The sequence below is a fragment of the Bos javanicus genome, chromosome 1 (genome assembly GCF_032452875.1).
Source record: "Bos javanicus breed banteng chromosome 1, ARS-OSU_banteng_1.0, whole genome shotgun sequence".
NCBI lineage: Eukaryota > Metazoa > Chordata > Mammalia > Artiodactyla > Bovidae > Bos > Bos javanicus.
Window position 1 is genome coordinate 96,553,820 of NC_083868.1, and position 22,848 is coordinate 96,576,667.

At 37.7% G+C, this 22,848-nt stretch overlaps 1 protein-coding gene across 2 annotated transcripts; it reads left to right on the forward strand.

Annotated features, from left to right (window-relative positions):
- The first annotated feature begins 34 nt into the window (after positions 1-34).
- Positions 35-21,335, forward strand: EIF5A2 (eukaryotic translation initiation factor 5A2). 2 transcript variants are annotated; one of them, XM_061416060.1, is made up of 5 exons: positions 35-117; positions 783-976; positions 1,518-1,622; positions 15,510-15,641; positions 16,529-21,335. In XM_061416060.1, the coding sequence occupies exons 2-5, from the start codon at positions 812-814 to the stop codon at positions 16,586-16,588; spliced, it is 462 nt and encodes a 153-aa protein (XP_061272044.1). In that variant the 5' UTR covers positions 35-117; positions 783-811; the 3' UTR covers positions 16,589-21,335. The 2 variants fall into 2 exon arrangements, with proteins under 2 accessions (XP_061272044.1, XP_061272051.1); XM_061416067.1 differs by lacking the exon at positions 35-117 and adding an exon at positions 291-371.
- The last annotated feature ends 1,513 nt before the right edge of the window (positions 21,336-22,848 follow it).

Below are 22,848 nucleotides of genomic sequence, written 5' to 3' on the forward strand. Positions count from 1 at the left end.
GTGTGGCGGCCCCTCCCCGTCTCTTGGAACTGCCGCGGCCACCACAGCTGCCGCCGCCGCAGCTGTGCGGGACCGGCGCGGGTGCGCAGGCAAAAGGCTCTCTTTACCTTCTGAAAGGTGAAGACTCGGGGAAAAGGTGGTGGGGCTGCGACCGGAGCGAGGAAGGGCTGGGGTAGGCAGCCAGAGCCGAGCCCCGACCGAGAAGAGGAGGAAGGATGGATGGGGGACCGAGGCGAGCGCGGGACCCGCCAGGGCTCAGGCCCGTGAGGCGCCGGGCCGGGGATGTCGGCAGGACAGAGGGTGTCTGAGAGGTCGAAGTGACGCCGCTGCAGGCTGGAGGGAGAAGTGTGCGCCCACTGCCCGAGGGCCAGGTGCTGATGGCCAGGTCCTGTTATCCCCATCCTTCGCAGGGATGTGCGGCCTGGGCTGGGTCCCCCGCACTGAGGATCCGGGCGGCGGCGGAGGGCCGGGCGGCGCGGTGCGGGAAGGTCGTCCGGCGGTGGGACGGTGGGGGCCGGGATTTGCTGCCCCCCGAGCGGGTGAGCGCCCTCGGCGGGTATTCCCCAACCCCAGCGAGCTCTGCTGCGACTTCCCTCCCACCTCCCCAGCAAAGGATGGAAAAGTTTGTAAGGCCGGAGTTAGAAAGTGCCCACTATTCCGGGTGGGTGTTCTATAAATGCAGAAATAATAGATCCATGATGCTTGGCTCGTAACTTGTCCGAAATGAGGCGTTTTCCTGCTTGCATGCTAGTTGTTAAAAAGCAAACAAACTTTTTGCATAGTACCCTCAGAAGAATCTCCCCAGCCCACCATGGCGGATGAAATTGATTTCACTACTGGAGATGCTGGGGCTTCCAGCACTTACCCTATGCAGTGTTCCGCCCTGCGCAAAAACGGCTTCGTGGTGCTCAAAGGACGACCATGCAAGATAGTGGAGATGTCAACTTCCAAAACTGGAAAGCACGGTCATGCCAAGGTAAATGCCCTTCCTGGTCTGCCTTGGCGTTGGGGTTTTGATCATTTGTATTCCATTACAGAACATGAGGTTTCTGAACTTGTAAGTGTATAAGAACACATTTTTATTCTTCCCACAATTACTGGGTGATCGGCTATTTGAATACTGAAAGGTAGCATTTCCTTCCTGGGCCCAATAATGTTTCATTAACTGGAAATAGAAACTTTCCTGAATCCTAGTGACTTAGGCGATCTATTTTACAAATGAAAAAACCTGTTCTAACATCATTCTAAGGAAACTAACCTCATTTTTCTTAAGCACTTTTATGATTGAGTTACTAGACTGTATGATATTGTGTCTTGATATGTCATGATACTGTTTAGTTGTTCACTGCTTCTCAGTTGTATGACCACTACTTTTTTGTTTTAAGAAAGTAAAATTAGATGACCTTGAAAGGAGAAAGAATCTGTCATAATCAGCATTGGTATTATGCTTCTGTGTATGTAATGAGTGATATCTTGGCAAAGATTAAACAGATTTCCTGTTCTCCCTTCTCTGTTAGGTTCACCTTGTTGGAATTGATATTTTCACGGGCAAAAAGTATGAAGATATTTGCCCTTCTACTCACAACATGGATGTTCCAAATATTAAGAGAAATGATTATCAAGTAAGTATTAATTTCCTTTAAAATATTACTTGTTTCCTAAAGGTGCAAATACTTTCTACTGTCAGTTGTAATTTAATAAAACCCACAAGTAGTTTTATAGGTTTTTCTAACCCATTATTAGGTACTGCTTATCTTAGAAATTGGAGAAATATAGTGCTGTTTAACACTTGTATTTTATCTAGGATAACTGTTAGTTTGCCCTTTAACATTCTTGCATTTTAAAAATTTGAACACTTCCTATTTTTCAGATCAAGTGACTCCATATTGTGAGTCCAGTGTTTAGTAAAATTACTATTCTCTTTGCTGTAAATTATTTCAAGTTTAAATAATTCCCTTCTAGGTAATGTTTTTTTTTTTTTTTTTTTACCTTACCAGACCTAAGATTCTCAAGAAATTTTTGGAATTCATGTTCCACCAACCAAGTTTGTATGTATTAAGGAATGAGTGTCAGAATTTGGTGTCCTTAAATAGGGAAATAAGTTGAAAGCCATAAATACAAAGGACAAAATGTATAGTCACTGAATAGGTGAAGGAAATAAAAAAAAAAAACTTTGTAGTTTTATTTATATTCAGTGACCATGCTGTGAAATTATAGGTATAAACTGCAACTTTTAGCTCCAATTATACATTTAGATAAGTCATGTTTAATGATAGCATTTTCTTGTTTGGAGTATTGATAGTAACTAAACCACTGACCTCATAGGATGTGGAAACTCAGATTAATCATAACTAAAGTCTTTCTTGAAAGTCTTTAATTTCTTTATCAAACATGCTATATGTAGAACTCTTTTCTATTCATTTTACATAGTGAAAAATACAAATGTGATGCTCAATTTGTTTTACCCAATTTAAACTGATTTCTTGCCATACCTAATATTGTGTTTATAATTTTTAAAGAATGTTACCATTAACTGCAATATCCAATGATTTCCTTTTAGTTTTTGTCCACATGTAAACATATTTTTTTGGAGAAGGAAATGGCAATCCACTCCAGCACTCTAGAGAAGGAAATGGCAATCCACTCCAGCACTCTTGCCTGGAAAATCCCATGGACAGAGGAGCCTGATAGGCTACAGTCCATGGGGTTGCAAAGAGTCGGACACGACTGAGCAACTTCACTTTCAAACATATTTTTACACAATTTTAATCTAGTAAGCAGTTTTATATTTTCATTTTCCCTCTTAATAAATGTTTTCTGTTGTTGTTAAAAAGTCTGTAGAAATTTGAATTGTCTTAGTAGAATAGTAGAAAGTTTTTTTTTTTTAAGTCAGGCAGATCTGAGTTTCAATCTAGTCCTGCCACTTTCAAGCTGGGTGATCTTGGACAAATTATGCAATGTTTCTAAGCCTCAGTCTTCCCATCTACAAAGGAGGGATAATATGAAGGTTAAAAGATAATATGTACCCCATAATTACCTCTTAATTAGATTTATGCCCCAAACTATTTTTTCCTATATAAAAACTTCACTTAATCACTTATTCTTGGAGTACTTAGACATTGCATACAGTGCTGCTGCTGCTACTAAGTCACTTCAGTTGTATCTGACTCTGTGGGTGCTCGGTAAACATTTGTTAAATGCATACATGATTATTCAATGAGGTAAGGATGGTACAGCCAACTAAAGCTAAGCATAGAATTTTCTTTTGCCAAAAATGAATTTCTGTTTTCATCCTTAACATGTGAATGCTTTGAATATGCAATATTCATTCGGTATATAATGCTTTTGCCTTTGAATGTTTCAGAAAAATAGTAGTTCAGATGACGACCACTGTGATTAAATTAGCCAATCATTGATTAGAACTCAGGATCAACATAAAGGAAAATTTGGGTTTGAGTTGTATTTTGGCAGGACCAGAACTAGAATGAGGGAAATGAGATTAGTAAAGCCCTTGCCTCAAGCACAAAACTTTACATAAAGACAAGACCAGTAACAATGCCAAGCAACATAGGGGCCTAAGTCAGAAGGGAAAAATCAGGAATTCTGATCTTGTCTGAAAATTTGTTCATTATAGAATTTTCGCATTCTAATTTTTAAAAATACTACCTTAACCCGATCACTGAGGGTTTTGTGTGTTTGTGTGCACATGCACACCACCTTAAATTCTGCACCCTAAACAAGTGCCTCACTTGGTTCACTATAGTCCCAGCGCTCAGTATATGGTCTGTGTTGCAGAGCTGCTAAGACAATGGCTCAAGCCTAACAGTCTATGATCAGATCCTTTCTTTGGCACCTACTAATTACATGACGTTGTTTGACGAGTTATTTAATCTCTCATCTGCCTTTTTGTATTTATAAAATAAGGATAAGAATAATAAACTCCTCGTGAAATCACTGTAAGGATTAATTAGTTAATTCTTAGAAAAGTGCCTTGCAGAGTGAGCACTCAGTGATCACACCCCTTCATTATCAAGTCAGCATAGAATATTTATTTCTGTTCATTTAAAAAATTAGTTTGATGAACCCTTCCAGTTATATTCATTGTGCTATGGAAGGCAATGGCGCCCCACTCCAGTACTCTTGCCTGGCAAATCCCATGGACAGAGGAGCCTGGTAGGCTGCAGTCCGTGGGGTCACTACGAGTCGGACACAACTGAGCGACTTCACTTTCACTTTTCACTTTCATGCATTGGAGAAGGAAATGGCAACCCACTCCAGTGTTCTTGGAGAATCCCAGGGACGGGGCAGCCTGATGGGCTGCTGTCTATGGGGTCTCGCAGAGTCAGACACGACTGAAGCGACTTAGCATTAGCATGGTGGTCTTCACTATCCAAGTGGCTTGATTCAATTTCTACTTACTATTTGGCTACTTGTAGTCCTTTGTGTTTGCTGAATTCAGTATTTCAAATGCCAGTTTGGCAGTCAGCTGAAGTGAAATATATACATATGTGTGTGTGTATTCGTTATAATAATTAAAAGGTAAATCTTTGTTTAAGAAAATAAAGGTATTTATAATTTTATGTATCTTAAAATGAGTTCAAAATGAAAGAAAAATTGTCTTCTGAATTCCATTCCAAGATGTAGCTGGAATTGCTAATTTCCATCCTTTCTCTCAAAACTAGTTATGGTTGTCTGGGGCTCACTGATAGTGTAAAATATAAATACACTTAAACACTTTTGGGAATCCCCAGACTCTTAAATACAGAAACGCTTGTTCAAACTCTGCTACTCCCTTGAATCATATTGGTTTAGAAAGTTCTATGTTCCTGTGCACCACACCACAAGTTAAATGCATTTTCATCATTCACTAAAGTTTTATTTGTCATTTAAAGATCACTTTTTAGAAGGAAAGCTAATCACTACAGGACATGTTAAAGTATAGATTTTGTATCTTTGGATTATTGGTGAATTTCCAAAACTGTGAATGTTAAATCCTAGTATATTCTTCAAATAAGTGTATGCCTTTTGTATAAGGAGTCGAATTTTGTTACTGCAACTTAAAATAGAACAACAAAGAAAATAATGATGCAATGAATTCTCTGTGTTTGAAGTCTTTTTATACTTTTTAACCTGTTTGTGGAATCTTTGTGTTCCCTGGTAGAAGCAGTGTTTCTTTGGAATAGAAAACCTCTAAATCAGCAGATCCCAGTGTTGCAGGGAGAAGAAACAGATATTTTGCTACAGGATCAGTGAGGGTAATAGTGAGAAGAGCCTTCTACCTTTGGTTCCTAGGCCTGTGTATTTTACCTTTGGGAGAAATAGTACCATATATTGGAATATATTGTAACTTGTAAAACAGCACCCAGGCGTGCATTGTCCAGCAGGTGGCAAAGATGAGTAGGCCAATGCAAACTCTCTTAGAATGACGGGAGTACATGGAGCAGTGAATCCTCTGAGTGTTGTCCTGCTGTTTTTTATTTCGCCTGTCAAATGAATTTTTTAACCAGAAATGACACTGTGTGAGGTTCTGAAGGAATGTGACAGTTTATAAATCCACAGATGAGATTTCAGCAGAAGCACTGCAGGCAGCAAAGGCAAATTTATATGTAAAGTAAGAATATATTGCAGTGAGCACAAACTGCTGCCTCTTCCATGATGGAGGGAATATACTATCACCAGGCAGCTGGCTCTTTGCCCTAGGTTCAGTTCAGTCGCTCAGTTGTGTCCAACTCTTTGCGACCCCATGAACCGCAGCACGCCAGGCCTCCCTGTCCATCACCAACTCCCAGAGTCCACCAAAACCCATGTCCATTGAGTCCGTGATGCCATCCAACCATCTCACCCTCTGTTGTCCCCTTCTCCTTTCTCCCTCAATCTTTCCCAGCATCAGGGTCTTTTCAAATGAGTCAGCTCTTCGCATCAGGTGGCCAAACTATTGGAGTTTCAGCTTCAACATCAGTCCCTCCACACCCAGGACTGATCTCCTTTAGGATGGACTGGTTGGATCTCCTTGCAGTCCAAGGGACTCTCAAGAGTCTTCTCCAACACACAGTTCAAAAGCACCAATTCTTCTGGGCTCAGCTTTCTTGTCCAACTCTCACATCCATACATGACCACTGGAAAAACCATAGCCTTGACTAGACGGACCTTTGTTGGCAAAGTAAGTCTCTGCTTTTTAATATGCTATCTAGGTTGGTCGTAACTTTCCTTCCAAGGAGTAAGTGTCTTTTAATTTCATAGCTGCAATCACCATCTGCAGTGATTTTGGAGCCCCCCAAAATAAAGTCATCCACTGTTTCCCCATCTGTTTGCCATGAGCTGATGGGACTGGATGCCTTGATCTTAGTTTTCTGAATGTTAGTTTTAAGCCAACTTTTTCACTCTCCTCTGTCACTCTCATCAAGAAGCTCTTTAGTTCTTCTTCACTTTCTGCCACAAGGGACGTGTCATCTGCATATCTGACATTATTGATATTTTCCCGGCAATCTTGATTCCAGCTTGTGCTTCATCCAGCCCAGTGTTTCTCATGATGTACTCTGCATAGAAGTTAAATAAGCAGGGTGACAATATACAGCCTTGGTGTATTCCTGTTCCTATTTGGAACCAGTCTGTTGTTCCATGTCCAGTTCTAACTGTTGCTTCCTGACCTGCATACAGATTTCTCAAGAGGCAGGTCAGGGGGTCTGGTATTCCCATCTCTTTCAGAATTTTCCACAGTTTATTGTGATCCACACAGTCAAAGGCTTTGGCATAGTCAATAAAGCAGAAATAGATGTTTTTCTGGAACTCTCTTGCTTTTTCGATGATCCAGCAGATGTTGGCAATTTGATCTCTGGTTCCTCTGCCTTTTCTAAAACCAGCTTGAACATCTGGAAGTTCACAGTTCACATTTTGCTGAGGCCTGGCTTTGAGAATTTAAGCATCACTTTACACTAATGTGTGAGATGAGTACAATTGTGCAGTAGTGTGAGCATTCTTTGGCATTGCCTTTCTTTGGGGTTGGAATGAAAACTGACCTTTTCCAGTCCTGTGGCCACTGCTGAGTTTTCCAAATTTGCTGGCATATTGAGTGCAGCACTTTCACAGCATCATCTTTGAGGATTTGAAATAGCTCAACTGGAATCCCATCACCTCCACTAGCTTTGTTCATAGTGATGCTTTCTAAGACCCACTTGACTTCACATTCCAGGATGTCTGGCTCTAGGTGAGTGATCACACCATCGTGATTATCTTAGTCATGAAGATCCTTTTTGTACAGTTCTTCTGTGTATTCTTGCCACCTCTTCTTAATATCTTCTGCTTCTGTTAGGTCCATACCATTTCTGTCCTTTAATGAGCCCATCTTTACATGAAATGTTCCCTTGGTATCTCTACTTTTCTTGAAGAGATCTCTAGTCTTTCCCATTCTATTATTTTCCTCTATTTCTTTGCATTGATCGCTGAGGAAGGCTTTCTTATCTCTCTTTGCTATTCTTTGGAACTCTGCATTCAGATGCTTATATCTTTCCTTTCCTCCTTTACTTTTCACTTCCCTTCTTTTCACAGCTATTTGTAAGGCCTCCTCAGACAGCCATTTTGCTTTTTTGCATTTCTTTTTCTTGGGGTGGTCTTGATTCCTGATTCCTATACAACGTCACCAACCTCCATCCATAGTTCATCAGGCACTCTATCAGATCTAGTCCCTTAAATCTATTTGTCACTGTCACTGTATAGTTTAGTCATAAGGGATTTGATTTAGGTCATACCTGAATGGTCTAGTGGTTTTCTCCACTTTCTTCAATTTCATTCTGAATTTGGTAATAAGGAGTTCATGATCTGAGCCACAGTCAGCTCCCTGTCTTGTTTTTGCTGACTGTATAGAGCTTCTCCATCTTTGGCTGTAAAGAATATAATCAATCTGATTTCGGTGTTGACCATCTGGTGATGTCCATGTGTAGAGTCTTGTCTTGTGTTGTTGGAAGAGGGTGTTTGCTATGACCAGTGCGTTCTCTTGGCAGAAATCTATTAGCCTTTGCCCTGATTCATTCTGTACTCCAAGGCCAAATTTGCCTGTTATTCCAGGTGTTTCTTGACTTCCTACTTTTGCATTCCAGTCCCCTATAATGAAAGGGACATCTTTTTGGGGTGTTAGTTCTAGAAAGTCTTGTAGGTCTTCATAGAACTATTCAACTTCAGCTTCTTCAGTGCTACTGGTTGAGGCATAGACTTGGATTACCGTGATATTGAATGGTTTGCCTTGGAAACAAACAGAGATCATTCTGTTGTTTTTGATTGCATCGCAGTACTGCATTTCAGACTCTTTTGTTGACTATGGTAGCTACTCCATTTCTCCTAAGGGATTCCTGCCCACAGTAGTAGATATAATGGTCATCTGAGTTAAATTCACCCATTCCAGTTCATCTTAGTTTGCTGATTCCTAGAATGTCAATGTTTACACTTGCCATCTCCTGTTAGACCAGTTCCAATTTGCCTTGATTCATGGACCTAACATTCCAGGTTCTTATGCAATATTGCTCTTTACAGCATCAAACCTTGCTTCTATCACCAGTCGCATCCACAACTGGGTATTGTTTTTGCTTTGGCTCCATCCCTTCATTCTTTCTGGAGTTATTTTTCCACTGATCTCCACTAGCATATTGGGCACCTACCAACCTGAGGAGTTCCTCTTTCAGTATCCTATCATTTTGCCTTTTCATAGTGTTCATGGGGTTCTCAAGGCAAGAATACTGAAGTGGTTTGCCATCCCTTCTTCAGCGGACCACATTCTGTCAGACCTCTCCACCATTACCCATCCATCTTGGGTGGCCCCACACGGCATGGCGTAGTTCCATTGAGTTAAACAAGGCTGTGATCCATGTGATCAGATTGGCTAGTTGTCTGTGATTGTGGTTTCAGTCTGTCTGCCCTCTGATGCCCTCTCTCAGTGCCTACCGTCTTACTTGGGTTTCTCTTACCTTAGATGTAGGGTATCTCTTCATGGCTGCTCCAGCAAAGCACAGCCGCTGCTCCTTACCTTGGACGTGGGGTAGCTCCTCTCAGCTGCTGCCCCTGACCTCGGGCATGGGGTAGCTCCTCTTGACTGCCACCCCTGACCTCAGGCCCCTGACCTTTGCCCTAGGAAATAGTGCCATATCAGTGACTCTCCATTGGTCTGTTCTCTGAGGTACCAGCAGCAGCTGTAGTCAGTAGTGGCTGTAGGTCACATCAGCCTTGGTGAGAAAAAACCTGTGTCAATTAGCTTATGCCACAATGGCCAGTCATTGATAAGCCAGTTAAGCAAGGACTGAGAAGACTACAGTAAGAAACTTAAGTGACATTTGCCGATAGAATCATCTTGTCACCTGTCTGCCTCCTCAGTGGCATGTCCCCTGAGAGGCCCCTCAGGTACCAGGTACCAGAGAGGCCCCTCCAGGTACCACTCTCCCAGACCTTATTGTCAGCAGTTTTCCCATCTTGTTCTTTCAGTGTGGTTGAACTTCCATACAGACTCTTAGCCATTGCCCATCATTCGTGTAAATCTAAACCTTCAGTTCTTTATCCTCTGAGTCCAGTGCATGAAGTTCTCATCCTCACTGTCTCTCCAAGTAGTTTCATCAGACCATGCATAACCATCTAGAAACCACTCTGGCTTTTTTTATTTTTCAGTCAGCTGCGCATAGGGAACTCCCCCCATAAAGCCACTGGTATGAGTTGAGGGGGAAGTGGTGGATGTTGCAGAAGGTACTTTCTGAGTCTCATACAGCTTGCCTGTGCCTTCAGGACCTGCTCAGGTTGGTCTCATATATGCAGCTTGCACTTGATGATGAAGTGGCGCTATGCATAACCAGTTTTATGGCTTGATGAGTCAGATAGCACTCTAGTTGATAATAGTGTTATTTACTTGTGTTGTTTGATAACACTGGTCAAGCATTTAGTTCCTTCTTGCCCAGTCTCCTCCCCATGCCCCCCTCCCCCCGCCACCAGGGACCAGCAGCTCTAAAGAAGTAGCTTGACAGTACTGGAGGAAAAGGAAAAGGAAGGAGGAGAAGAAAGGAGGTCTTACTTAAAAGTCTGACTATTTTGAAATATATTGAGAAATAAAATTAAGTTCAGAAGTTAGGGCTAAGAAGGCACCTGTAGTGATGCTATTCCTTCTCCAGCTTTCTGCTGTTGTGTACCAATAAATTACAGGCAAAAAGTTGCCCCATAATTTTCCTTTCTCATGTTCTTATATGACCACATCATGGACAGAATCTCCAGTCACTGGCTTTCTCCACATACTTCCTTTCAGTTCATGCTTTGTTTTCTCAGCTCCCTGTGCCTCCAGCTATTTAGTGGTTACGGTGCTCTTTCTAGAATTCTGATATACCATAGCATTTTTATTTTTTGCTTTTTATAGTAGACATTTTCAAAATATGATGAACCTCATATACCCATCATCTGCCTTAAAAAATTATCAATACATAGCAAATCTTATTTCATTTATACCCCACCATCTACTTTTATTTCCTGTATCCTCTGTCTCTTGATTATTTTGAAGCTAATTCCAGATATTATGTTATTTATCGTTTCATCTGCAAATATTTTGATACACATTTTTAAAAGGTAAGGGCTGTAAAGAGCAAGATCAAAGCACACTGTGGTACCTCAAAAATTAGTAATTCCTTAATGTCTTCAAATATCCAGTCAATATCTACATTTTCTTAATTGTATTTGTGTTTTGCTTTTTCAGATGTGATAGTTAATTATTTTTATTTTGTAGTTTTTCTAAATCAGGACCTAAATAAAGTCCACACAGTGAAATTGGTTGAGGTATCTCTTAAATCTGCTTTATAGGCTCTCCTCTCTCATACATGCATTTGAGTCTCTCTTTCCTCCCTTCCTTATTTCTCTCTCTCTTTCTGCCCCCTCTCAATTTTTTGATGAAGAATGTTGCTCTATAGACTTTCTCACAGGCTTTATTTTGCTAATTGCATTTTCCTTGTTCTTTAACATGTTCCTTTGTCCCACATATTTCTGAAAATGGATAATTAAATCTACAGATCTAGTTTAGATTTTTATTTTTTTCATCTTTTTTCTTTAATAAGAACTACTCCAAAGGTGATGTTCTGTGCAGTCATCAAGTAAATGAATCTTATGGTTTGCTCTTTTGTGATGTTATTAGATATGTAATAACTGCCTCAATCCATTAACTTATTAGGGAAGACAAAGTAATAATAATCAGTTATTCTTTTAAAAAAAAAATAAAAGCCAGAACACTTCTATAAAGAGAAATTTTCCTTTAGCTTTTTTGATTACCCTTGCAATAGTATATAATAGGAAAGGCAATATAAATACTTGATTCTTTGCCTTTAATTACCAGTTTTCAAAATTAGTTGGTTCTCTGGCTTTTATTGAAGATGACCAGTGAAATGTTTTTTTGCCACTTTGAACTCAAGCATTTAAACACATTTATGTTTCAATATATTATAGTTATTATCATTATTCATTCTCAAATTGTTCTATCTTTGGCCAGAGGGCCCTTATTTCAGTTAGCTCCTGAATCCCTTTGATATGGATTATCATGCTTTCACATCTTATATGCTTCCTACTCTGGACCTGGAATTATCCATTTTCCCAAGAGCCCTATGGAGAGAAAAAACACCATACATTGTATTCTTTTAGTAGGGAATAATAGATACCACATTCTGGTACTAGTATTTTGGGGGTATGGTATAATTTCAGATGTCATTCAGTAGCTTGGTATGCCACTGCATGATTGACTCTTCTATTACAAGTTTTCTGACCCTGCCCTCTCCTGTCTCCTTGCTTACCATTAAGAAAATGATTTTTCTACCAAAAAAAATTCTTCAAAACATTTCAAAGTTACCAAATGAGAATTGTTGTTCAGTCGCTCAGTTGAGTCTGACTCTTTTCAACTCCATGGACTGAAGCACACCAGGCTTCCCTGTCCTTCACCATCTCCCAGAGCTTGCCTCAAACTCATGTCCATTGAGTTGGTGATGCCATCCAACCATCTCATCCTCTGTCATCCCCTTCTCCTCCTGCCTTCAATCTTTGCCAGCACGAGGGTCTTTTCCAACAAGTTGGCTCTTTACATCAGGTGGCCAAAGAATTAGAGCTTCAGCTTTAGCATCAGTCCCTCCAGTGAATATTCAGGATTGATTTCTTTTAGGATTGACTGGTTTGATCTCCTTGCAGTCCAAGGGACTGTCAAGAGTCCTTCTCCAACACCACAGTTCAAAAGCATCAATTCTTTGGCACTCAACCTTCTTTATGGTCCAGCTCTCACATCCATACATGACTACTGAAAAAATCATAGCTTTGACTAATATTGACCTTTGTAGGCAAAGTTACGTCTCTGCTTTTCAATATGCTGTCTAGGTTTGTCATAGCTTTTCTTCCAAGGAGCAAGCCATCTTCTAATTTCATGGCTGCAGTCACTATCCGCAGTGATTTTGGAGCCCAAGAAAGTAGAATCTGTCACTGTTTCCATTGTTTCCCCATCTGTTGGCCATGAAGTGATGGGACCAGATGCCATGATCTTCGTCTTTTGAATGCTGAGTTTTAAGCCAGCTTTTTCACTCTTCTCTTTGACCTTCATCAAGAGGCTCTTTAGTTCCTCTTCACTTTCTACTATAAGGATGGTTTCATCTGCATATCTGAGGTTATTGATATTTCTCCCAACAATCTTGATTCCAGCTTGTGCTTCATCCAGCCTGGCATTTTGCATGATGTACTCTGCATATAAGTTAAATAAGCAGGGTGACAATATATAGCCTTAATGTACTCCTTTCCCAATTTTGAAACAGTCCATTGTTCCATGTAAGGTTCTAACTGTTGCTTCTTGACCTGCATACGGATTCCTCAGGAGGCAGGTAAGATGGTCTGGTATTCCCATCTCTTGAAGAATTTCCCAGAGTTTGTTGTGATCCACACAGTCAAAGGCTTTAGTGTAGCCAATGAGTAGATTTGCTTACAGTGAAGGATCAGAAGGAAATACTTAGAATTATAACTCTCTCCTTACCACCATCTCCTTCTGACTGTATAGAATCAGAGAGGGCTTTGAGGAAAGATTGAAAAAGTTGCACAGTAATATGTTTGAAACACAAAAATGACACCGTTAGCTTTTTTTTTTTACAAGATTGAAAATTACAAAAGGGGAAATGATACCTTGAAAGTGGAAAAATCTGGCAGATACTACTGTAGCCAGGTAATCAAAGTTAATATCACCAGTAATAGGAAATAGACATTATTTACCTCTTGATGTGATACTCTGAGGACACATCATTTATGCAGTAATCCTTCCAAAAATGCACTATCTTATTCATTAAGAAACTGACAAACTCAAACTAAGAAACATTCTATAATTCAATGAATCTGTGCTTGTCAAAAACGTCAGTGTCATGAAAGACGATGGGAGCTGTTCCAAATTAAGAGACTGAACTGGTATGATAGCCAAAAAGATACCAGGCATGATCCTGGAGCTGGGAGGGAAAAAAAGACAATACTGCAGCTTTGAATACAGACTGTATATTAAATAATATGTTAGCAATATTGAATTTCCTGATTTTGAAAAATAAACTGCGGTTATATGAGTATGTCCTTGAGAAGAACACAGTATTATTGCTAAAGAGTCATAATGTTTGAAACTTACTCTCAAATGGTTCAGTAAAAATAAAAGAATAAGAATGTGTATGGAAGCATTTTATATATTCCATATATACTAGAGATTTTAAAAAAAGCACATGGTTAAATGTTAACAAAGAGTAAATTTAAGTAAAAGACACAGGATTTTATTGCATTACTTTTACAGCTTTTCTTTAAGAAGATCAAATAATTCATTATTATTATTTAATTTCATTTTTCTATAGCTTAGTTTTATTTTTGAAAATTTTAATTTTATTTATTATACCAATTTATTTTAATGCTTATAAGCAAATACTTTAGTAGATGTTTTATATGTCTGTACATTTTTGTATTTGAAATGCTTTATAGTTCATCCCATGGCTTATGAATGCTATGTTATGAATTGCTCTTAAAAAATAAAATACCATATAAATTTCAAAATACCAATATTATTATTTGGCTAATGTGGTTCAGTCACTAATGGAGTGGGAACCTTTAACTCTTAAAATTGACAAGTTCTACCTCAGGGAGTTGCTAAAGGAGCTAAAATAAAAACAATGAGCCTGTGGTTGTCTAAAAGTCACACTTCTGTCTCAATCTCCTTGCTCCCCTGCCCTTTTCTGCCAGCTATCTCACAAATGTTTGAGTGACCAAAAGATTAAGTTGTTTGTGGTGGCTCAATAGGGTGGCTTTTTGTTTTTGAGATTATAGACATGTGCAAAAACTGAAATCTCCTGTGGTCAGTGCAGTGTCTGTGGAAAGCCATTGCCTGAGTTGGTAGCGCCATAAGGGAGTGCTCTGACACCTGTGGTCCATGCAGTGTCTGTGGAAAGCCACTGCCTAAGTCTGTTGCGCCTTAAGGGAGCGCTCTGACACCTGTGGTCCGTGCAGTGTCTGTGGAAAGCCATTGCCTAAGTCTGTTGCGCCATAAGGGAGCGCTCTGACACCTGTGGTCGGTGCAGTGTCTGTGGAAAGCCACTGCCTGAGTCGGTAGCGCCATAAAGGAGCGCTCTGACAGTCTATCTCTGGGGTATGCCTTTGTATGAAATAGTGGCTGAAGGGGACCAGGGACCGTGTCTCTGATTCCTTTTGTGTATCTCAGTGTTAGCATCTGGTGTGCTGGCTGGTTGCCTTTCATAAAACCTCTTGGAATTCTAGGCACACTGATGGTGTACCTGCTTTTAGAATAAATGAATGTGGCCTGCCAGTTTCCTCATACCTGTAATGAAAAAAATTCAATGATATCAAAACTATGTCTTTTTGCAGGTTAGGTTGATGACTGGGTTTGTTGCACTAATGTCATCAACAAGCTAATTTTTTTCTTTTTAAAAAAACCTAGTGTTGTTAGCAGTGAGCTGGAGACTAAAAATTTTCCACTTCAGTTTGTGTATAATCAAGTTATAAAACGTATTGTTTATAGTCATGAAAAACTGAAAATAACTTTTATGCTCATTAATACAAAAATGGTTAAATCAGTAACTGTCTCCATACAGATTAAAGAGATTAAGCTAAGTCCATATTTTCTAAAATTGAAAGATTTCTAAGACATATTTAAGTGAAAACAACTTGATGAAAAATAACTCATTTATTTTTGAAAACAACTATATTTGTATTGTGTACATAAATGTAAATACTTCTGTATACACTATTTTAAAAAAGCCAGATTGTTGAATAATGTAGAGATTTGTGGGGGGGGGGGGGAGAATGCAAGAAGGAATGAACTTATACTTTTTCTCTATATCTATCTTCTACTTTTCTATGTGTAGCATTCTTAAGTACCAAGAATTTATTAATGTATTACTGTGTACTTATACAAATAAATGTAAATGGCAATTCATGTTAAAATTACAAAGGAGTGGATATAATCTAATCAGTGCAAATGATATAATTTCTTTCAATAGCTGATATGCATTCAGGATGGTTACCTTTCCCTGCTAACAGAAACTGGTGAAGTTCGTGAGGATCTTAAGCTGCCAGAGGGTGAACTAGGCAAAGAAATAGAAGGAAAATATAATGCAGGTGAAGATGTGCAGGTAAAGACCTATGGGGAGATTTTTTTTAAGCCATTTTATAAAAGCTTTGACCTAAATTAGCATAAAATACTATAAGAAATACAGCTGTTAAATAGTGCTGAAATGTTGAAAAGGAACTCTAGAACTAGGCAGTTTTCCCAGGATACCTTTTACCATGCCCATTCCCCAAAAAAGTATCAAAGTTCATTTTTTACTACATAGACACTGTCAATCCCAAATTTGTTTCGAAGGTCAGCCTGAACTATTCTGAAGGATGAGAAAGGATGTTATGGGAATTCTAAAGAGTAAAGGTGATTTATTTTATCTTTGTTATGATTTTCAGAAGTATAACATCTAAGTGTTGTGGCATTTATACTTCTTATTTTCCTGTTCCCTGGAAATTGTTTTAAAAACCACAGTTTAAGAAATTCTTCTCTAGAAAACTGTAGAGAAAGATGATTTGATCTTGGAATGCCTCTTTCCAAAATAAATATGTATAAAACATCCATGAGTACTCATCTCATCCTCTCCTTCCCTCACTGTATCCACAAGTCTGTTCTCTGTGTCTGGAAACGTATACATGAGCACATGCAAAATAGATGAGCAGTGGGAACTTGTTGTATGATGCAGGGAGCTCAAACCCAGTGCTCTGTGACAACCTAGAGGGGTGGGAGGAGGGTCAACAGGGAGAGGACATAGGTATACCTATGGCTGATTCCTGTTGATGTATAGCAAGAACCAACACAATATTTAAAAGCAATTATCCTCCAATTAAAAATAAAGTTTTAAAGTTAAATAAGCAGGGTGAAAAATAGATCCACAATTATCCAGTGTATGATGAATTAAATATATCTTATATAGATACTGCCTTTTGAATAACTTTTTACCTGCTTTTTTTTTCCTTCTAGGTATCTGTCATGTGTGCAATGAGTGAAGAATATGCTGTAGCCATAAAGCCCTGCAAATAAATGGGAACATCAGGCATGACCAAACTGTTTAGGTCTGGATCAACTACAGATCTAAAGTTTGGTTCTAAGTTGTCACCAAAGCTATGGCCTTCATAAGCAACCTCATTTCTTTTTCAGTTGTTTTGAAATTGTGCTGAGTTAGTTTTGTAGGCAATTAGCAATTTAAAAAAATAATCAAGATATATAACTTTTTTTTTAATTTTGTAGGTGTCTTTACTATATAACATTCCTGTGGTTTTCAGTATGTGAGTCCAAGAAACAGATGAGATAGCTTCAGCACATATGATTTGTCTGAGCAAATCATTCCTGAATTTTAGTTAAATGATAAATAAACCAGGGTTTTAAACAATGTAGCATCCAGTGGTATTGATGTACCACATTTAAGTTGAATTGCTCTGCATTAATTTCAAACTTAATATCATAGAATAAGTAGATTATGGATTGGAATTGTCAAAATTTCAGCCTGGGTGTGGCAAGTACAGATCCTTAAACAAAAATCATGTTATCAAAAGTGCCAGTTATCTTAGTAATCGTGTGCAGCCCACCTGTGTTACCTCAGTCATTCTGTTCTTTGCCAAATTTCTGGCAGACTTAGTATAATCTGTATTATGGTCATTTTAGTACTTTGTTGTGGTTAACAGAGGCGTTAAACTGTTGTGTGACTGTTAGCAAGTCATATTGTAAAGAAGGCCCAAAGGACAGTGGCAGAGGGTGTTGGTAAAAGCTGTAGCTTTTTATTTGAGCCCTTTGTAATCAGCATAAAAATAGGAAGTTTCTGTTTGCATTTTTAACTTTTGTTTTCTCTATTTAAAGGAGTGACATGCTTTACAGGATACTATGCAGTACTTTTTATCGATTATGTTGAATAGTTGATATTTGTAGTAATCACTCCTTTCTAGACATTTTTAAGTAGACTTTTTTTGACATCAGAGTATTTGTTAAACAAAAACTGGAAATTCTTAAATTATTTGGAATGCTTGTTAAATTTATGTATGTTTTTTCTAACATGAAAGTGAATCATAGAAGAAAAGTTACTTTATATGATTATTATTTAACTTAAGTATATGTATTTATCTGATTGTCATGTGACTTAATTCACTTAACTGGTATGAAATATAGCTAGGAAAGATTTCTATAAACTGAATTACTTTTAAAAGTATTTTAGGTGATTCTGTTACATTTCTGTTCAGTCTTTTGGATCATATATCTCTCTATTTCCAGAATTCTAGGCATTATATCACAGGGTTTGTGAGGACTCAGTAACAGCCATTATATTGCAGTGAAACTTAGAACAAAATCACCATTTCAGTAATACTTTCATTCTCTAAGACTGATTCTAAGACCTCTCCCATCATACATTGACTTCTAAAAGGCCTTTGTACCCTATCACCTAGAGGAAAATCTGCATGATGCTATAATCGGTCTACTCAGTGATTGGAAATAGCATTAGGAACAGAAGATCCCAGTTTTAGTTACTTAATTTGCCCACGTTTTAAATCTTGTATTGGCCTCAGCAAAACCACTTGGAGAAGAAGCAAGATGCTTTAAGGAAATGCAAGAGGAATTCTAAAGCACAAGAAATATTGATGTTGTAGTTAATCATTTTTTAGTATAACATTTTAGCTTTTGCCCATCTAAAGCACAATTAGTAATTAGGCTAAATTCTTTCATTTCCGGAATTCCATTTAGGTATCACTGCTCTAGTTTTTTTAATACTCTGTAGTATGTATCTTACTTGTGACTGGTTGGCATCGTTACCTGCAGGAATTCCAGAAAGTTACCAATCTGTGCTTCTTGCTGGCCATTCATATGACTCCAGTTAACTACACTAGTATTCTGGTTTAGTATTAATTCTGGATTAGCATGCCCTTGTTCTTCCTAATTTATCAAACTTGACATAAATATATTTTCAATTGCAAGATAAAGTATTTCAATTGCAAAGTATATATAAATTATGATAATGCACCTATACTTCATATATTGAATGGCAAAAGCTACTTATGCATAAGTATTTCAAGTATTATAATAAAGTGTAAATTCTCTTCTGACATATAATTATAGATTTTAAAGATATGGGACTGTTTATTTTCATGTAAGTCAATACTTGTTTCTCTTGAACAATATATTTCATTTAGAAAAGCTTTATAAATTGTATTAAAAGGAAGCAGGAAACATTTTTTAATAGAACAGAAAAGACTTCATTCTTTTTTGACATCAGAAATGTTCAAAGTTGATTCCTAGTATTTGTTGTACTTTTTTGTAGTAAATGTTAAATGTCACAGTTACCACGTGTAGAATGTAGACTGTCATCTTGATAGATTATACAGTGATATACCTTTTTGTCTGCAGGCATTTCACCAATTTATATACAGTATTATACTAACAAGTGGAATATTTGTTTCTTTCTAGAACAACATATTTTATTTCTACTGTGAAGACTTTGTTATATCTTATTTGCTACAAAGTTATATACCCTCTGAAACAGATCAAATTATTGCTACTTTGACTTAGCATTTGCATCATAGACATGATGTTTCTTTCATGTTCCCTTCCAAGGGCTGTCAAGTCACTTGAAATTGTTGCTAACTGACCAACTTCACATTCACTTTTCACTTTCATGCATTGGAGAAGGAAATGGTAACCCACTCCAGTGTTCTTGCCTGGAGAATCCCAGGGACGGGGGAGCCTGGTGGGCTGCTGTCTCTGGGGTCGCACAGAGTCGGACATGACTGAAGCGACTTAGCAGCAGCAGCAGCAAGCTCTTGAATCCATTTCCATTTATGGTACAAAATTCTGTATGGATTCTTTATAACTATTACCAAAACTCTCCTGCAGCCAGAGCATGAAATCTTTAATAGGAGATGCTGCAATAAAATGTTTAGGCTATAAAATTTGGGGATACAGTTTTTCATTAATAGCACAACATGTGTGCATATGTGCACATAGCTTTGTATGTTTGTTCTCTTTACAAAGTCCTTCCAACTCTTAAAAGTACTGTAGTCTGGTAGTGCCTCAAATGTTGGTAACTTTTTTTTTATTTACAACTTTTCCAGAATTTGGTTTTGTATTTTAAAGTTTCTCAATTAGATTATTTCTAGTTGCAATTTGAATGCATTGTTCTCAGGGCTGTTTGTGCTAAGAGCTGAAGTTTCCTTATTTTAAAGCTAACTGCCTGAAAGAATATTGTAAAATTTTCCCACATTGTAATACAATGATACATACAAATAAAAATCTGTAATATCAACACACTTAAACTATATGCTAAATATTCAAGAAAAAAATTGGAATATTGCTAACATGTATACTGGAATCTTGGCATATTTTTTTCATTTTAGAAAAGAATTTGGTGGTCTTATCTTAGAACCTTATCCTTAATGATACACCTGAAAGCATTCCTTTGGCATGGACCCCAAAGATAGCTTTGGAGCCAAACTTGGATATGATTTTCAAAACATGTCTAGGGAGAAAAGAATTAAAATTCATAACACTTTTGGGGGCACATTAAAGTGTTTACAGATTGAATTCTGTATATGAACTAGTAACATTTATTATAAGAAAATATGACTCTTAAGCAGTATATGTACAAACTATAAGCATATATCCATAAACAGCATAATATTAATTGGTCAACAGTTTAAACTTTTCTGATATCTAGGCATGATATTTCATAGTTTTCAAGCCTTTTTTCCTCCCAGCATTTGGACAAGTAATAGGTAACAAAGACTTAAGAAAATTTCATTGTGAAAAACCTTAAAATTGAGAAAATTCAATCCATTAACTTTATTAAATTTTCTTTCTCTGAATTGGGCATATGGTATTATTTGATTTTAGCAGGGAACATTTGGATTTAGCTTACAGAACACAGATGTTCTATGGGAACATGACTTGAAGTTCTATATAATTTAATATTTTTTCATTAAATGACCATCTGAGCATCAACATAACTACCACGTGAGGTCAAGTGCCTGAAAAGTGCTGTATATATCTATACACATTTTCCTTACATGAAAGATGCATCTTATAGCAATGCATATCAGGCTTTCACCTGCTAAAAAACATTCTTGTTGCCCAACCTTACCATCCACCACTATTCTGACTCCTTATTACAAGTTGCAACCTATTTTACAATTAAAAGAGAGGTTCCTTTATTTATATAAAGTCCCTAAAACTATGTCTTGATATTGGTAGACTTAAGTTTATCATAGTTCAAGATTGCACTTTTTTAAAACTCTGGATATAAACTTGATTCAGTGGTGACTATACAGCTTGTCATAAGTCACGGTTGTGATTTTTCTTGAGAGGAATCCTTTATGTGGTTAATATCTACTATAAATAAGCACTCTTGTGCTTGTTATAAAGAATAATGCAAATTCCTAGCTCTGTACTGTTTCTGTCCTTCTCTTCAAAAAGGAAATAGTTGAAATGGCATTGTCTAATCCAGTGGCACTTTATTAGTAATACATTTTATTTGTCATAGGTATAAGAGAACTCTTACCTGCAGAGACTCATATGTTTTAGCTAAAACTTTAAAATTGTAAGATATGTAGTATGGGTATTATTATAATTGTGTATTTTACATTTCAAAAATGGGTAAAATTCATATAGTAAGCCTTTGACTATGTTAAAATAATTGTGAAATCCTTTAAAATGTGGAACGTAAACTAATCAATTATAACTTTTTGTTACAATATATTTGTCTGTTAACTTCATCAGTTATATTAAATAAAAATAAAGTTAATAGCTTATACTACTCTTGTATATATACATTCCTAGAGACATTTTCATACTAGAAAATTAACTACTGTTAAAATCTAACTTGTATTTTGTTTGTTTTTCTATATTTTAGGTTCTTATTGTACAGCACCCTAGCTTTACACCTGAAAATGTTAATTTCTAAATTTCAGTTCCAGATTTAGATATACTTTAAAAAAAAATCTTTTAAGTTTTTAATAGTTTTTAGAATATATAAAATACATGGTTCAAAATTCTATAGATACAAGAATAAATACATCTCTTCCTCCTCTTCCTGTGCATTCTTCCAGGGATACATAATGCAAGAGAGTTCAGTGGTCCCAACCCCTGATCAGGGTCTGAGGTGTTCCTTCCCTACCAGACTTGCTGTTCGCTTTCTATACTGATGTGAATGGTGTGATGAGTCCCAGAAGCAAACTCTTTTCCCAGTCCTCATCATATCTAATCAACATCATCTGGACATATTCATTCTGAGGGGGTGCAGCAGTTTCTTCCTTTTACCCACTGTACCATTCTAGAACATCTCTCACTTCCTGATGTGTGGACCATACCAAGACTACCAGCATAATTGTCACCTCCTATCTGTGATGAGCATTACTGTTACCCATAACCCTCCAGATCCAGCAAGCATAACTGGGCAGTGGGAGAAGCACCAGATTAAAGTCTTGTACACCTCAGCCCCACTCTTTTTTGCCACTTGCAAACACTAATAACTGTATCCCAGAAATAGGCATGGGAGGGAGAAAAGAGTGAAAAGGGACTAACTGTATGTCACATATCAGCTTGAGTTTCTTCACGCCCCGCCCCGCAACCTCATATTTAAACAAATATTCTATCCAAATAGGATGTGTCCTATGGGACTGCCACTTTTAGAACTCGTACTGCCTGTCTAAAGTGTGTGCCACTGGGAACTTAAAATACCGATTCCCACAATACTTTCATCCAGCAGGATCAGTTACAATCACTGGGTGTGTATCGGCTCAAAAGGACCCACCTACAATGTTTTATCAATCCACTGTCCATTTGTGAGTTATTTAAATCTAGTTGAAACAATTTTTGATCCCACCCACGGGTACTACCCAGCATCACAATGACTTGTGTCCTAGTGTTTAGAAGGGCAAAAAGACTTGGCAACCACAATTGCTATCAGATCCCTGACAAAGATTCTAATGGGAGAACGGAGGTTTATCTACCTAATATTGATAGTGTGTCTGCCTTTTTTGTTCACACTGATGTGTGTGTGTGTTTCACTTAAAATTGTTGCCACTATAGTGCATTTTAATTTGTACAATCATTGAGGTAAATCTTAGAGAAAAAACAAATACATGGAACTTTCTGAAAAGAAAAGGACATTTAGGGCACAAAGAAAACAGTTTCTACAAAGAGGAAATGGTAAAAATAATGCTGATACCAATCCTAAATGAAAATAAAAAGACCCTCCTACCTGGAAATTTGAAAATCTATTACATAATTCTATAGTGAAAGGAGTACTACAAACAAAGAATTCC